Raw genomic sequence first — 17,180 nt, forward strand, 5'->3', positions numbered from 1 at the left:
AAATGAATAAAACATATTCTCTGTACCTACAGTTTATAATCAGTAGAAAATCAATCATCAGCATCTAATGAACTCGAATCTCACTGTACGAAAGGCAGCTCAGTTGCCTGCTTTCTAATTCCCTACTTGGTGGCATCACTCCTTTTTGTGAGTTCTTCACAGACTTCCCTCTGCCTTACATAATAACCTGTGTATTCAATCAACATAACCAGTGTACCTGATTTTCTCACACTGGCTTTCAAAGACTCCATCAGGCTATTCAGAGATATATCGCCACTCTTGCCTTCAAAAGCTGAATCACAACACTTTAATCTGATTCTGGCTACTGCTTTACTCTAGGAAGCAGTGGCTAAATCAGTACAACCCTTTGATCTTGGAGGCCTCCCAAGAGACTTGGTGCAGATTTCAGGTGAGAGCAAAACAAGTAACTCAGTATGTCAAGTGTTATCTGTAACACACAGAGGGGCTATAAAGTAATAAAGGAGGCCTCCCTGCCCCGCCCCTGGCAAGGTGGGCACCATTTGTAGAGCATGGCAGAGATGGATAAAGGTGTTAGCAGAGGCAGGAATGCCTGAGACCACAGAGTCTGCATTTCTGTGCTCCAAAGAATCAAAGTGCTGCAAATGCTCATCTTGTGGTTGTGGAGATAACCTACACTTCTCTCTAGCAGTGTGGTCAAGCTGTGTTGAGACTCAACAAAGCCATAGGAAATCTTTAATCTTAATCTAGGGTTAACTTCAAAGCTGATTTTTTATTAATATGTATCTTTTAAAGTCACCTTTTTTTTTTTTTTTTTTTTTTTTGAGACAAGTTCTCCCTCTATTGCTCAGGCTAGAGTATGGTGGTGCGATCATGATTCATTTCGGCCTCTAATTCCCGCGCTCAAGAAATTCTCCCACCTCAGCCTCCTGAGTAGTTGGGACTACAGGCATGCACCACCATGCCCAGCTATTTATTTATTTATTTATTTATTTATTTATTTATTTATTTGGTAGAGAAGGGACCTCTGTATGTTGCCCAGCCTGGTCTTGAACTTCTGGGCTCAAGTGATCCTTCTGCTTCAGCCTCCCAAAGTGCTGGAATGACAGATGTGAGTCACTGCATCTGGCCCAACATCATTTTATCCTGAGGATAAACATGTACTGTCCATTGACATGCAGTTGTTGGAGCACTTGGGGTCCTTGCCTCCTTGACTCCAGGGAAAGATCTTTAACATGAATAGTGGTATGCATGCATCTGCTCGCTTCTAGGCTAGGCATCCTTGACCATGTTTTCCCTCCATAATTTTTCTAATGGTCAATAGATATATAATGAGGAGGTGAATGAATAGACCCATTGTGGTATATCTATAAAATAGAATACAACTCAGAAATAAAAAGGACCAATGTATTGGCACACAATATCCACAGATCTCAAGTGAGTATGCCAAGTTAAAGCAGGCAGACAAAAGTAAGTGCATACTGTAGACTCTATTTACATAAAACTGTAGAAAACGCAAACCTATCTACAGTAACAGACAACAGAACAGTGGCTGACTGTGGTTGGTGGTGATGCAAGTAGAGATGGGAGAATGGGATTACAAAGGGGCAGGAGAAAATTTCTGGTATATATATATGTCAAAATGTATTGTGATGATTATTTAACAGGTGTATTCATCTCCGTATTTATAAAAGTGTGCACTTTAAATATGTTCAGCTTATTCTGTGTTAAATTATACCTCAATGAAGCTGAAAAAAAAGAGTGGGTACTAGTATGATACAGTCATTCACTGCATAACAACAACTTGGTCAACAATGGACTGCATATATGACAGTGGTCTCATTAGATTATAATGGAGCTGCTCTACAAAGATGTGCCACATTCTATCTTTTATACTGTATTTTAACTGTACTTTTTCTATATTTCGATATGTTTGGATACACAAATACTTCCCATTGTGTTATAATTGCTTACAGTATTCAGTACAGTAACGTGCTAAATAGGCTTGTAGACTGAGTCATAGGTCATATAATGTATCGCAGGTGTGCAGTAGACTATGCCATCTAGGTTTCTGTAAGTTGTTAGGTGACTTGATCATTGTCAATGATGAAAATAACTTACAGACACATTTTACATGATGCATCTCCATCAAGTGACGCATGACTGTATCTTGTTACTGCTACCTGAACTAATCTAATTTACTCACTTCTAACTTTCTTGAGGGCGCAGCTGATGTCTTCCTCTCAGTGGTCCCAGGAGGATACCAAAGAACAGTGAAAAATAGAGGCAGTGGCTCTCTCAGATCACAGCAGAACTCCCTGACCCTCAGCTGGTCTCCTGCTCTGAGGAGGAGAGGCACACTCCAGACTCTCTTAGGCTTCTGGTTGAACTCAGTGAGTTAAGAGAACATAAAGAATGGGGTAAACTGGCACTGTGGACATTCCTTAGTACTCTCATCTCTTCCTGACAACACTCGCCATGAGGGAATTTCTAATCTGGACAGATTTCAAGGACATTGATTGCACTGCATTTATTGGTATGTGGAGTTATTGTTTCTTAACTGATCAGACTCAGTCTTTGGTGTCACTCTTCCATTTTTGTCTTCCATGCAGCTTAGTAGGAAGAGCCAGGACTCCTTTCCAGCTCTTACTTCAGTTTCAACTATTGAATAACGGCTCCTTTCTCACTTGATTTCAAAGATAACATGCTGTCTTGGGTCTCTTCTTATGTCATTTTTCACTCCTTGGTCTTTACTGATTTCTCTTTATTTCCTATAACTCTATATATTGTAGTACCTCAGAGTTTAGTCCCCATGTCTACTTTCTTGTCTGCTGAATTCACTCATAGGTACTCTCATCCACGTAACTACTATGACTTCCAAAAGGATACCTCCAACCTGGACTTCTATCTGAAGCTCAGTCTTGTATATCCAACAATCTACTTGACATTTCCATTTGGATATCTAAGAGACATCTAAACATGTCTCAAACTGAATTTCTGATTTTTCCCACCAAATATTTTCTACTTACCATCTTCCCCATCTTAATTACTGGCAATGCTAAACCTTTTAGTCGTCTGTGACTTCTTGCTTTCTCTTGTGCCACACATCCAAATAATCAGAAAGTCCTGTTGGTTCTACCTTCAGAATAAATCCAGAATCTGATTAATTCTCCCTGTCTTTTGCTACCACCTGATCTAATCCACCATTATCTCTTGCTCAGTTTAATCCAACAACCTCCTAACTGCTCTCTGTGCATCTGCCTTTACCTCTCTGCAGTCATTCTCAACCCAGCACCCAAAGAGATCCTTTTAACTCCTAAGTCAGTTCTTGTCACTCCTCTATGCAAAATCCTCAGTGCTTCTTAACTTGCTCAGGGTAAAATTCAGAGTTTTCACTATGGTCTCTAAGAACATACACAACCTCCCCACTTCTACCATCATTCTACCCTTGCCCACACACTCCAGCCACACCAAACTCCTTGCTTTTCTTGGGCTCTCCAAGCATGTTTCTACTTATTCCCAATTGAAGGTCTTTGCTATTACTGTTTTCCCAGCCTAGAATATTCTTCTCCTAGATATCTATTTTTCTCAGGTTCTTACTTGCTTCAGGTTGCTACTAATAGCATCTTATTAGAGAGACCATTCTTGACCCCCTCATATAAAATTGTAACCTATCCCTCTCAATCACTCCCTGTTCTCCTTAGCCTGCTTATTGTTATCCATTGCATTTATCACTATAGCACATATTCTATATTTACTTGTTTATTTTCTATCTACCTCCCACAAGCCCACACTAGAGTGTACGCATGCATGTATGAGAAAAGAGACTCTTATTTTATTCATTGCTCCATTCTCAGTACCTAGACATAGTAGACAGTCAATAATATTTGTTGAATAAATAAATGGAGTATTTTCTTTTTCCTAAATGGGTAGTGCTGAAAGTGTCCCTGATACATTTCATCCTTCATTTCTTCATTTCCATGGGAAAAAATGGGCACACTGTTCTTTAACTCAGATTTAATCTTTAAGGTTGAATGAAAGAAAGGGGATAGTGCCCATGTGGTTCAGGACCAGCATGAGACCAGTATGATAATGGTAAGATCCACAGCTGTCAGCATGGACACTTTTACCCAGTCGCACCAAAAACTACCATACATAGGCATTTAGTTGGCTAAGTTCTAGAATATAATAGATAAACGTGTCATTATAGGCCTCCCTAATTTCCAAAAATTTCTACAGCATCTCTACCAAGCTTTCAATTATTATAAAGAATGAGAACAGACTATGACATTTGATAGTTTAACAAAATTTGGAAATAATCTCAAACTTAAAGCAAAGTTGGAAGTGGAGTTAAAAAAAAAGAGACTTTTGTGGTCTCAGTAACTTGAGTGAATTCTTGTGAGATCTGGTTGCAGAAAGATTTAAAAGAAAATAATACATGTGGCAACAATATTTAAATATGGTGTTCGAAGTCACTACTTTTTGAGTTTCAGGTGGAGTTAAGGTCTAACTACTCTTGATAACGTCAGATGAAGATTTTTCTCCCTTCTACCCTTTGACCTGCTTAGGAGAAACACCTTTAAAAACTGTAATGTTCAACACAATGATTATTATTATGACATGGTGGTTGTGGTATTTAGGCAGAATTAACAGATGTAAAGTCTCTTTTTGTGGCATATTCATTTGTGATTCTTAGGGCCAAGTCAGGTTTTTTTGGGCCACTGTCAATTTATTTTTTGTCTTTCCAATGCTAGTGAAAGCTCTGAAAGATGCATTGAGCTAATTTTCCTTGAACTTCAGCCATCCCTTGTGACCCTAAGGGTTTCTTAGGAAAGTATGAACATTTTTTCTGCCTTATTTGCTAATGAAACAGAGGGAGCTCTTTGTGAGGTATCTTAGATCTGGGGTCACAATTGCATTTTTACTTGGAAAATACTACAATGAACTAAACTACCACCCAAGGCATTCTGATGATGTCCATATGTCAGTATTCTAATCCTCTTCACTCTGTGGATGAGGACATTACTAGGGGCCTGAAGTAAAACAGACCTGTATTTAAATTGACTTAGTGGTTTTGCTACATCTCTTAACTTCTCTGAACTTTACTGCTTCATCCTGATTTTACTTACATAGCCACTTAATCCTAGGCAAGTTACTTAACCTTTCAGTGTCTGCTTCCTCATCTATAAAATGAAGATACTAATGGTACCCACATAATAAGTTTTTTATGAAGTTTAAGTAAAGCAATGCCCATATAGTCTTTAGCACAGAGCCAAGCATATAGTCATCATGTAATAAATGCTTGCTATTCTTAGCTATCATTCAACTCTGCAATCTTGCATGGTTTTGCAGTGTTTCCTCAAGGGCAGTATGTTTGTATAAGCTCAGGGGTAGTTTGGATACTATGCAGTGATTCAGAGTTCTGCTATCTACAGTGGGCAGGAAAGGTAGTTGGCTTTTTTTATTGCTACCAACTTTGGTCATCAAGGAATTTGTTACCTTTTCTCATTAAGTAGAAGCAAAGTTGAGGAGGATTAAGTCTCTCTATGAGAGACTTAATGCACAATTAGATGCAATTATGTGAGTTGCACAATTAGATGCAATTATGTAAGTTTTTTCAATAGCACTTGGAAACAAAGAGTAGAGAAAATCAGCAGGTGGGGTAAAACAAAGTTAGATTTTGATGAAGAAGATATGAGATGTTGAATGTACTGGTTTAAGGAGGTGGATCAAAGGGTATGACTGGGCAGAAAAGGTGGTCAGCCCAGAGAGATGCTGATTATTAGAAAACCAAAGATGGGAGATCAAGGGACTAGAAGTTCCTACTAGGCTGAAGATCCAAAGTACTGGGTACAAAGGTTTGGAAGGACTGGCAGAATACAAGGCATTAGTGGGATTTTATAATTTTAATATTTCAGTCTTGGTTGACTTATGGATAATGGATATTCCTGGTTATGGTCTTGAGACTAGATGGGAGAAAGAATAAGGGAAATGCCATTAGAGTTGAAGAGGCTAACTTGTGAAGCTAGAATGTGCAATGTATCATCTCTGATATTGGTGGAACTCAGCAGTTCTCCAGAGTTCTTCAGGTTTCTGCCTGAGAGACAAATCTCTTCTCTAGGACCTGGGAGCTAGGAGTGATCTTGCCCTTTGGACAGGATCTTGCTTGCTATTAAAAGGAACAGCAGGAGAAAAAAAGGTGGAAAAAGAAGAGAAACAGGAGTACAAGGAGGAGAGAGAAACAAGGAAAGGGTGAAGGGAAGCAAAGAAGGGGAAGAGGAAGAAAGGAAAAGAAACAAAAAGAATTCTAGCCCAAAGTGGTTCTTCAATGCCCTTGCAAATGCAGATCATCATGCCTGTGTTATCTGAATATCTTTTAATTCCAGTTGTGATCCTGCTGCCTAATGCTTATGTAACAGAAAAAAGGCTCAGAGTAGTTCTTTGACTTGCTTGTGACGACAAAACATGTTCTGTTACATGCAAAGGGGATTTAAGGTTGCAGATGGAATTAAGGTTGCTAATTAGCTGATTAGGAGAGTATCCTGGATAACCAGGATATGTCTAATGTAATAGCAAGGGTCCTTATAAGTGGAAAAGGGAGGAAGAAGAGTGATGTGATGTGAGAAAGACTCAAAGGGCCATTGCTAGCTTTGATGGGGGAAGAGGGCCATAAGCTGAGGAATTCAGGCAGCCTCTAGAAGTTGGAAAAGGCAAGACAACAGATTCTCCCCTAGAGTCTTCAGAAATGAATGCAGCTGTGCTAACTCCTTGATTTTTTTTTTTTTTTTTAGCCCAGTAAGACCAGTTTCAGATATCTGATTTCCAGAACTGTCACATAAGAAATTTGAGTTGTTTCAAGCCACTGAATGTATGGTAACTTGTAACAGCATTAATAGGAAACTAGCATATACCTCTAAAAGTCTTGGTGCCCATGTGTTCCAGATCTGAGAGGACCACTTTGCTTTCGGGCCACTGAGTTTGCTTTGGCGGCTCTGTCCCTGTGTAAGGTTGAGTAGGTTGGTATCCCAGACCTCTTCATTAACACATGTGATTGGCTGGCAGTCAGGGAAAACTCAATATTGGGGCCGAATTCTTCCTGAATGGAGTAAGGAGGGCTGTTTCAGCTCAGAGGTGAAAAATCTTGGCTGGATTAGCCCAGTAAATTCTCAAGATGCCTGGCAAGCGTCCTGGATTGTGGCATTCTCTCACCGATGTAAAAGCTTGAGCCTCTGAATGAATGGACGCCCCCCTCCAGGGTAGCCAGTTCAGGGAAACTGGGGAGATACCTTAACACCTTCCTGGGCTGACTTACTTCCTCCACTCTCCTGGTTTCATTTTGGTGAATGGAGGTGGGCTAGGAAAGATGGGGTTCTGAAAGCCGAAAAGCCACATAGAGACCGGCAGACTCAGAGGGGCCCACAGGCATTTGCTGCAGTCACCTCATGGAACAGATGAGGGTCTTGCCTGAGGTCACATTAGCAGATTAGCGCAGCCCATTTCCCTTTGTGTGACTTGGCAAAGAGAAAAATCGCCTATTGGTTTTCCAGTGGAAGAGAATCCCAGAGCGGTCCGAGTGGGTGAGGAGTCTTGATAGAGAGATGTTGGGAAAAGTTCAGGAACTTGGAGGAGAACAGTATGGGAGGGGGCAGCGCTGAGCGCGGAAGATTGGAGGGAGTGGGGCCCCGCTCTGCCCCAACTCTGTTCTCATCATTTTGAGCGTATATTTAAGCACGCTGGTGGGGGTGGCTTGGGGGCCTCTCGCTCGCAGCTTCCTAGACTGCGGCCCAGGGCGGTTCTCCCGGGTCTCCCCTATTTGGCCGGCTCGGCCAGCTGGGCCCGGCGCTCGGGGCGGGGCCGGAGGAGCGCGGGGGTGGGAGTCCCGGAGGAAGATGCACCAAGCGGGCTGCGAGGCCGAGGGGCATGCAGGAGGCGGAGGGGTGGGGACCTGGGTGGACTGCGCCCTCCCGCTCCGGACCATTCCACACTCCACCGAAAGCGGACACTGTCAGCTGAATCACTCCCCTTTCAGGAGGAGGGAGGGGAAAAAGGTGTCTAGCCCCTTTCTGGTTAAAAAAGCACAGGGAGATCGCGGGCAGCTTTGCAGTCGCTGCCTTCTCGCGCCCGGACCATGCACGCCTGCATCTTCCTGCTGGGCCACAGGCGAGCACTTGATTTCTGGAGCTGAGGGCTAAAACTTTTCTGACTTTTCTTCTCCCCAACAACTGAATCATGCCATGTGCCCAGAGGAGCTGGCTTGCAAACCTTTCCGTGGTGGCCCAGCTCCTTAACTTTGGGGCGCTTTGCTATGGGAGACAGCCTCAGCCAGGCCCGGTTCGCTTCCCGGACAGGAGGCAAGGTTAGTGACTCTTCTTTATTTCTTTTTAAAACAGTGGTGGTAAGACATGCAGGAACTTTGTTGCTCCTTTTTCCCTTCCCCCACCCAGCAGAACTGAACTCTGCGAAGCCATTTGGCTGCATGGTAAGGAAACCTGGGCTGGGAGCTCAGGAACCTAGGCTTTCTCAGAATTCAGTGCTTAAGGTGATGAGTCGTTCATTCTTACAGAAAGGTGAGTACCTTGCTCTCTCTTTTACAGGGATGACACTGCGGTCTTTGAAAGACCCAAGAGGGAGCTGGTAACTTTCTCTTTTGTCTCCTCTTTAAATGCTGTACTGTTTCGATCCCCTATTTTTCAGACTCTAAACATGGAAAATTATAATTTTTTTTAAGTGCCAACTGGCTACTGGCAGTCATTGCAGTGTTTCTAGTTAGTTTTAAACTTCTGGTCAGGAAAGGGGAAATGTGATTCTTCCCCCCTACTGAGCAGGCTTGGCTGTGTTTTGGTTTCCTGGAAAGATTTAGGGTTGTGTTTTTAAAAGAATAGTCCTTTTGGGGGAACTATCCCTCCGTAAGGGCTCACTTTTTCCTGTCCTGTCTCACTGACCACAGCTGGCAGCTTCTCTTTCTGAATTTCTGAACTCATGTTATTGTAGAAAGCACTGGAAGCGTTCTGATGGACAATTTGTTGTTGTTTTTAGTCTTTTAAGCCTAACACTCAGCAGTTTATTGGACTTGGAAGGGTCAGAGGCACCTTCGTGTTTGGTGGGGGGTTCATTGTACCTCTGGGGGTAGACAGTCCTAGCAGCAGCGATGGCCCACGTGGCACTCTGTGTCAGCCCATCCCACCAGGGATGGTACCAGTGTGCAGGTACCAGTGTTGCTGTCCCTGCTGTACAGATGAGGATGCTGCAGCTTGGAGAGCTTATGAGGCCAGCTAATGCAGAGCAGGGTTTTGAGCCCAGGTAGTCTGACTCTTAGAATCATGCAACACTGTCCTGTAGCAATAATAGGGATACACACACACACACGCATATGCACACACACGCATGCACATGCACACAGAGCACTGGGTTAGCATGCACTAAGTCCTGTGTTTGCTGACTATGCTGAAGCTTCGGGAAGTGTCCTGCATAGTTTTCTGACATCCCTTTAATTCCCAAGGTCACTTGGTTGATAAACATCACCAGCCTGTCCTTGTTTAGGATTTCTAAGCAGGGTTTTCTGCCCATGTGGTAAAATTCAAATATTGCTGGACAACTCATCTCCTGTGGCTTCAAGACGTATGAGAAGCAAGTCCCTCTCTTTGCTTTACTTGGAAAGCTGGAGCCAGCAAACACTGGGGTTAGATGTCAGTCAGCCAGCACTCACTTGTGTAAACGGTCCAGATACAATCTCCCACCCCCAAGTTTAAAATAGCAGGCCTTGTTGTTCTTTGAAAAACAGTTCCTTTGTGAAAGGTCTCCCTTTTGGGGCAGCACAAACAAAGCCTGCAAGCACTTCCCAGGGCATTTGGAGATGATTTCGTTCAAAGACACACATTCTCCTGGGTTGGTTTTCAGCTTTGCTTGCTCCACATGTTCATTGTAAGGGAATTCAGCTTGGTGTGAAGCAGACACCACTGGGCCATGGGCCATGGTTTTTCCTCTCTGAAAAGTGAGATATGATTATTTTCCCTAGTCACCTCTACCTACAGCTATGTGCTGAGAGTATCCACTGTTCAAAAAAACCTATAACGTGCTCCAAGCTTATTGGTGATATATATTTATTTAGGTTTAAAAATAATTTCAGTTTTTTTTTTTTTTTTTGAGACTGAGTCTCACTTTGTCTCTCAGGCTGGAGTGTGGTAGTGCGATCTCAGCTCACTGCAGCCTCTGCCTCCCGGGTTCAAGTGATTCTTCTGTCTCAGCCTCCTGAGTAGCTGGGATTATGGATGTGTGTCACCATGCCCGGCTAATTTTTGTATTTTTAGTACAGACGAGGTTTCACCATGTTGGCTAGGCTGTCTCCAACTCCTGACCTCAGGTGATCTGCCCACCTTGGCCGCTTAAAGTGCTGGGGTTACAGGTGTGAGCTACTGCACCCCGCCAATAATTTCAGTTTTTAAAAGCATTTCACCAACCACTGTCAATTCCCTAGTGGATTTACAAATAATCCACATTTGATGCAAAGGAGAATTTTCTTTTTTTTTTTTTTTTACTTTTTTATTATACTTTTAAGTTCTAGGGTACATGTGCACAACGTGCAGGTTTGTTACATATGTATACATGTGCCATGTTGGTGTGCTGCACCCATTAACTCGTCATTTACATTAGATATATCTCCTAATGCTATCCCTCCCCACTCCCCCCACCCCACAACAGGCCCCGGTGTGTGATGTTCCCCTTCCTGTGTCCAAGTATTCTCATTGTTCAATTCCCACCTATGAGTGAGAACATGTGGTGTTTGGTTTTCTGTTCTTTCAATAGTTTGCTGAGAATGGTGGTTTCCAGCTGCATCCATGTCCCTATAAAGGACATGAACTCATCCTTTTTATGGCTGCATAGTATTCCATGGTGTATATGTGCCACATTTTCTTAATCCAGTCTGTCATTGATGGACATTTGGGTTGGTTCCAAGTCTTTGCTATTGTGGATAGTGCTGCAGTAAACATATGTGTGCATGTTTCTTTATAGCAGCATGATTTATAATCCTTTGGGTATATACCCAGTAATGGGATGGCTGGGTCAAATGGTATTTCTAGTTCTAGATCCTTGAGGAATCGCCACACTTTCTTCCACAATGGTTGAACTAGTTTACAGTCCCACCAACAGTGTAAAAGTGTTCCTATTTCTCCACATCCTCTCCAGGACCTGTTGTTTCCTGACTTTTTAATGATCACCATTCTAACTGGTGTGAGATGGTATCTCATTATGGTTTTGATTTGCATTTCTCTGACGGCTAGTGATGATGAGTATTTTTTCATGTGTCTGTTGGCTGCATAAATGTCTTCTTTTGAGAATTTTCTGTTCATATCTCAGAGGAGAAATTTCTAAGCAGACTTATACTTAGAATTAAGAAGGAGAGTCAGAAAGAGGGAGGAAGGGATGGATGAGGGCAAAGCAGTAGAGAATGAAATTCTAAGGCTATCTGGGATTAGGATGGCCTGGGTTTTCCCTCCAAATGACCTACCTACAGTCTCACAAATAACCAATTTCCTTAGACTTCCATTTCCACTTTGATAGCATTTTTGAATGCGCTCAAATACTGAACATTTAAACTTACAAATTACTTCAGAGATCATCTCACCCATTCTTATTTTTGAACTATTTAATTTATTTTGTTATGGAGATGAGGTCTAGCTATGTTGTCCAGACTGATCTTGAACTCCTGGCCTTAAGCAATCCTCCCACTTTAGCGTCCCCAAATGCTGCAATTACAGGAATGAGCCACCATGCCTGGCCCCCTTTTTACTTTTACGGATAAGGAATGGGAGGTCTAGGGCATCAGTTAGTCAGCCTATATGATTGAGCACCTAATAAATGCCCCTTCACGAGGAGGGTAAAGGGAATTGCACAGGGTTCCATGGTTGGAGACTGAGTCTCCAGATTCAGACACTACATAACCCTTTAGGTTCCTTCTCGTTCTCAGAGTTGGGCTAAATCAAGATTTTAGTCGTTGGAAGGAGTATGGAGATAAATCCAGTCCTTTCTGGGACTAGAAACATAGAAACAGGCTATTTGACTAACTGCCCAGTATTCTTTCCACATTGCTCAGTTATGATATAGGAATGTGCTGTGACTTACACAGGATTTCTTGGTTCACAACCAAGTATCAGAACAACAGGAAATATTAATCTCGCACACAACATACTGCCTCTCTTCTACAGCCAATCATATCCCCTTTGGGTTGTTTATCCCTATGCTGTTTACAAAACGCCAGTCTGTTCCATGACCTCTTTTGCTCCTGACATCTCTGTGAAATCAACAGGACAGGCACTTTATTCCATATTAGAGATGAGCTTTAGGCTTGTGCAAGAAACAGAGGGAATGTTGCAGTGTTTTCAGATAGGAGTTTTAATTATTTATGTATTCTATTTTTTAAAAATTCTGCAAGGAGGAAAGGATTTCAGCTGTTTTCTTAATGTAAGAAGAGAGTTCACAGATTTGATATATTGTGTTGATTATAATAATCTATATAGTTAGCACATTAGTTATCATAGAGTTGATGAGCAAATCCAACGTTCTGTGGCATACTTTACAATTTTGAGGAGACCAACACAGTTCTTCACAACATTCCAACATGTGTAAATTTCTATAATAAAAATCGCGTTGCAAGGTTACAGTTATCTTATATGGAAGATAATTATGAATAAAACCTCTACTATAGGAATTTCATAATCTTTTTTTAGAAAGGGGTCTTAGCTATTCAATTCTTTCTAAGACAGAAATAAATATAAAGAATAAGTACAGATAATGCTCGCTTTGGAAGCACATATACTAACATTGGACCGATACAGAGATTAGTGTAGCTGCCGCTCAAGGATGACATGCAAATCTGTGAAGCGTTCCATTAAAAAGAAAAAAGAATAGGACACGGTGGCTCATGCCTGTAATCCCAGCACTTTGGGAGGCCAAGGCGGGTGCATCACCTGAGGTCGGAAGTTCGAGACCAGCCTGGTCAACACAACGAAACCCTGTCTCTACTAAAAATACAAAAATCAGCCAGGTGTGGCGGTGTACGCCTGTAGTCCCAACTACTTGGGAGGCTGAGGCAGGAAAATCTCTTTAACCCTGGAGGCAGAGGATATAGTGGGCTGCCGAGATCATGCCAGCCTGGGCAACAGAGCAGGACTCTGTCTGAAAAAAAAAAAAAAAAACAAAAAAAAACTATAGATTTAGCCTAAACTGTACAAAGCTAGTAAATATTCTTACCTCTGTCCTTTCTAAGCTGAGGGTAAAAGATGCCTTGTTTTGTATTTTAAAAAGCGCTTGTGCCAACAGCCTTTACTCAAGAGCTTCTCTTGAAGTACCATTGAAACTTGTGGACTGAGGCTTCCAATATAATTTTAAACAAGGCAAATCAAAGTATTAGGGGCTTAATGTATTTCTACACACCCTTGTATAGATTGTGATGTAATTTTCGTGTATCTCAGCCTCTGGCCCTCCCAACCCCACACCTTATTGATAACCCGCCTTGACATCTGTGCTGGGTAACAGACCCTGGTGATGCACGCAGTAAGGGCAGAGCTTAGGAGTGTGTGCTCTGGGATCAGATTGCCCAGGAACAAATCCTCATCCCTCATTGTTGTCACTTTACAGAGATGGAAGTAGAGCCCCAGATGAGGGATACAATTAATGCTTACCCACAGAATTGTGAGGATTAGATAAGACCAAGCTGGCATACTCTTAATGTAGTACTTGACCATAGAAATGATAAAAATTAGGAGCAATTATTATTTCTTGACACCTATTTCTCCATCGCTATCATATCTCCTCTGAGTTCTGCTTTCATTGGCCAAGATTATAGCTAACAAATCTGCAAAACTAATCTTAGCTTATGGAGAGGAGGCTAAGGTGAGTGTGGGCTTCTCTCCTATCTCTGCTTGGAGGTTACACATGTCTATGTCCACAGTGATCCCTAGTAGCCAAGTTTCTACCTTTAAAACCAACAGTGCTAGTATTTAATGAATGTTATTTGTCAAGCACAATATTAAATGTTTTAAATATATTAATGCATTGGAGCCTCACTCCCAGCCTAGGAGGTAGATGCTATTAAAACAAACCACACTTTGTAAGTGACCCCCGATTTCCATCCACACCTATGGGCTGCCATGGTTTAGCTGCCTCCTATGCAATCAGATCAGGAGGGGAAACCGATATTATCCCCCATCGTTTTGCCCGACAAAGAGGCAATTACTATGTCCATTGATTGCTAAGAAAATTGAGGCGTAAAGAAGTGAAGCGCTTCTTGTCTGGTCAGACCACCGTCCCTAGGAGCAGTGTTATTACCTCTAACCCTGCTACGCTCTCTGCCAAGAGCAGCTGCTTTTCTTTACTTACTAATGAAGTGTGGTGGCTAGAGCATGGTTTTGAAATAGAAGGCACAGCATTTCAATCCAAGGAATGTTATATAATGTGGCACAGTGACTTCCTACACTCACTTTCCTTATTTATGAAATGGGGATAACAACTGAATCTCTATCACAGGGTTGTTGTGAGTATTGAATGAGGAAAGACTTATGGTACCTGGCTCACAGCAAGCACTTATGAAACACTGTTATTATTATCATATTATTCTATAGCCAACTTAGATTGGCTCTCTTAAAAACTTGTTCGATCAAAAGCAACTGGGTCAAAATTTATAAATGTGTTTGCTCTTTTATTTATTGGGCAATAGGTGCTAGGGCATAGGCAAACTTTCATCTTTCATTTTACACTTTCAAAAATCATATTTAAATCTGTGAGATGTATCTTCAGAGGCAGTTTCTATAAAGAATATTTTAAGTCAGAAAATTTATGAGAAAAAATGTTGTTTTCTGGATAAATTGAGATAACTCCTAGATTAAGTTTGCTTCCTCTACACTCTTCCCATTGCAATTCTTCTAACTCAGATCTGGGATTATTGCTTCTCTCTGCTGGATGGCCTTGATGGCAGAATACCAAGCCTGCCATTTAAGCCTGCCTCTACGCTGGCCTGCTTTTTCTCACACCCTTGTCTCCTGCTAACACTCCTGTGGATCTGTCGCTCCAAACTCATTTTGCTTTCCTATTGCCTGAGAAGACCTCGAGCTCTACTCTAGCTGCCCCGTCCCCATCTCCAGCAGTCTCAGTCAAGGGATGCCTCTTCCAAGGTGAATTCTTCCCTCAGGATGCAGCCAGCTGTAGTGGGTACCATCACCAAGGCATCGGGAGTGACCAGTGTCAGACAGCCTTGTGTCATGGGGCACAGGCATGCCTCACTTATCTTGTCTACTGGATATTCTATATGGTTCTCTCATAAGCCGGCATAGCATTGCCCCATTCAATCCTTCTCACCTATTTATTTTTAACTGGGAAAAGCAACACAGGAACTACAAATTTTAAAAGGAAAAACCACACCCCAAATCTCATCATCATAAAAATGTTCACTCTTACCCATTATTTCAAACGCTTTATTCATATGCATATATATTAATATGTCTCACAGTTGCAATTATAGTAGAGATGCAATTATACATTTATTGCCCCTTTATTATATCCTATTGTTTCCATATTTCTGTAAAATTGCCACAATTATTTTGATATATCAACTTACATAAAAATTTAGAGTAATTTTTAATAATGTAAGATTGATTTAGAATCACACTTGTTGGTTTGTTTCATGACAACCTAAATTTTATTATAGTTGTTTTCTAAGTATAGCAAATAAGATATTTTCAATTCTTTTCAGAGTTTTTCAATAGGTTATAGCTCATTTGACTTGGAAGAGTATAACATTTTATTCAGAATTCATTTTTTAAAATGTGGTTGCTTTTCATTCGTGCTCCCCTTAAATCAGTCAATCTGGCTTTTTGAAAAAATGATCTGCTAGAAAAGATGCTTATTTTCTGTTTTGATAGAGATGCAGAGACTTGCGTGTGTAACAGGGTACTCAAATGGGACTCTTTCTTTTGTCTCAGTTTCTGCCAAGACCTTAAGTCTGAGAAGAAAAAAAAAGATTAATTTTCTACACATACTTAAAGAGAAATTTCAGACCATGTGTGTGGGCCTTGCAGGGGGATGGTGTGATTCTAATTTCTTCACTCTCCTAGTTTGAGCGTGAGGAGAGGCTTAAAGGCCAGTGGAGAGATTTCAGAGAGACAATTCCTTCAGGAGAGATGAGAATGCTAGGGCATTCATTCCCCCTACTGTGCCCCAACTCAAGGCAAGGGAAGGGACAGCTAGTGATCTTGAGGGTTTGCTATGGGCTTGGGGAGCATGGCCACTAGCATTTTAGCCTTAAAATATGGATAGGCAAAAGACTGCCTGGAATGACATTTGGTGACACAGCTGACCAAGAGCACAGCCAGGAATGGCCTGATTTTCATGACGTGGGGTGGGGGTGAAGGGGATGTCAGGGATCGTGGTTGCTTCTTGTGAGCCAGATTTGGACCTCATGAAAGGCAACAAGATGTGGATCATCTTGAAAAGATGCCAAAGAGGATGCCCTGTAGGGGTGATGTGGTTTCAGTAAAGGGGTAGAAGATAGGGAGGCAGTGGGTGACCAGTCAGAGGAGGAATTATCCACATTGAGGGACCTGAAGGGAGCAGAGGTTTCCCAGTGGCCACAGAGCTTCTCTTAATAGAAGGTGCCAGTCAGCATGTGGACACTGGCTACATACAGGGCACCATTGCTAGATGATACCATTGCTATATACCCAACTGAATAAGATATTTTCTGCCCCTAACTCCCTTCCCTGTTCGAGCCCTGGAGGAGCCAGAAGCATCCCTGTGAGTAGCAGAGGAGAAGATCAGCCAGAGGGAAATACTACAGGAGCTGACTGCATCCGCCTCACCCACCCACAGTTTCTCTTTGGAAGGTCCTCCAATACTAGATTGGAGCAGACGTTTCTTAGGGAGTGAATGGGCAGGAGAGAGGACTGAGTCAGTTACACATTTCAGTTCATGGCACACTAGTATGAATTTTGCGAAAAAGCTTTTTTTGTTATGTATATTTATGCATTTCTGTTCCCACTCCCTACTCCAATTCTTCCCCATGGAAAACCATTTTAATGGGTTCCATATGTATTTCTTGTTCCAGTGTGTTCTGGAAAACTTTGTATTATTGTTTTCGTGTGTGTGTATTTTCCATGAATGTAAATAGCTCTGCATTAGCTTGTTCTATTTCTTGTTTTTCATGGAGCATT

The 17,180-nt window shown here is 41.9% G+C and overlaps 1 protein-coding gene and 1 non-coding gene across 3 annotated transcripts in view; both read left to right on the top strand.

The window, feature by feature from the left end:
* Positions 1 to 7,898: 7,898 nt before the first annotated feature.
* The window catches only part of LOC105473043 (ADAM metallopeptidase with thrombospondin type 1 motif 12), a 377,504-nt gene continuing 368,222 nt past the window's right edge, over positions 7,899 to 17,180 (top strand). For both annotated transcript variants that reach the window (XM_011726599.3, XM_011726598.3), the window contains exon 1: positions 7,899 to 8,335. In XM_011726599.3, coding sequence (XP_011724901.1) covers positions 8,209 to 8,335 — 127 coding nt within the window. In that variant the 5' untranslated portion in view covers positions 7,899 to 8,208. The remainder of the gene's footprint in view (positions 8,336 to 17,180) is intronic.
* On the top strand, positions 12,769 to 12,872 carry LOC112425109 (U6 spliceosomal RNA). Its single transcript, XR_003016119.1, has one exon. It is a non-coding gene; the product is annotated as a U6 spliceosomal RNA (small nuclear RNA).

The sequence above is a fragment of the Macaca nemestrina genome, chromosome 6, assembly GCF_043159975.1.
Source record: "Macaca nemestrina isolate mMacNem1 chromosome 6, mMacNem.hap1, whole genome shotgun sequence".
Classification (NCBI taxonomy): domain Eukaryota; kingdom Metazoa; phylum Chordata; class Mammalia; order Primates; family Cercopithecidae; genus Macaca; species Macaca nemestrina.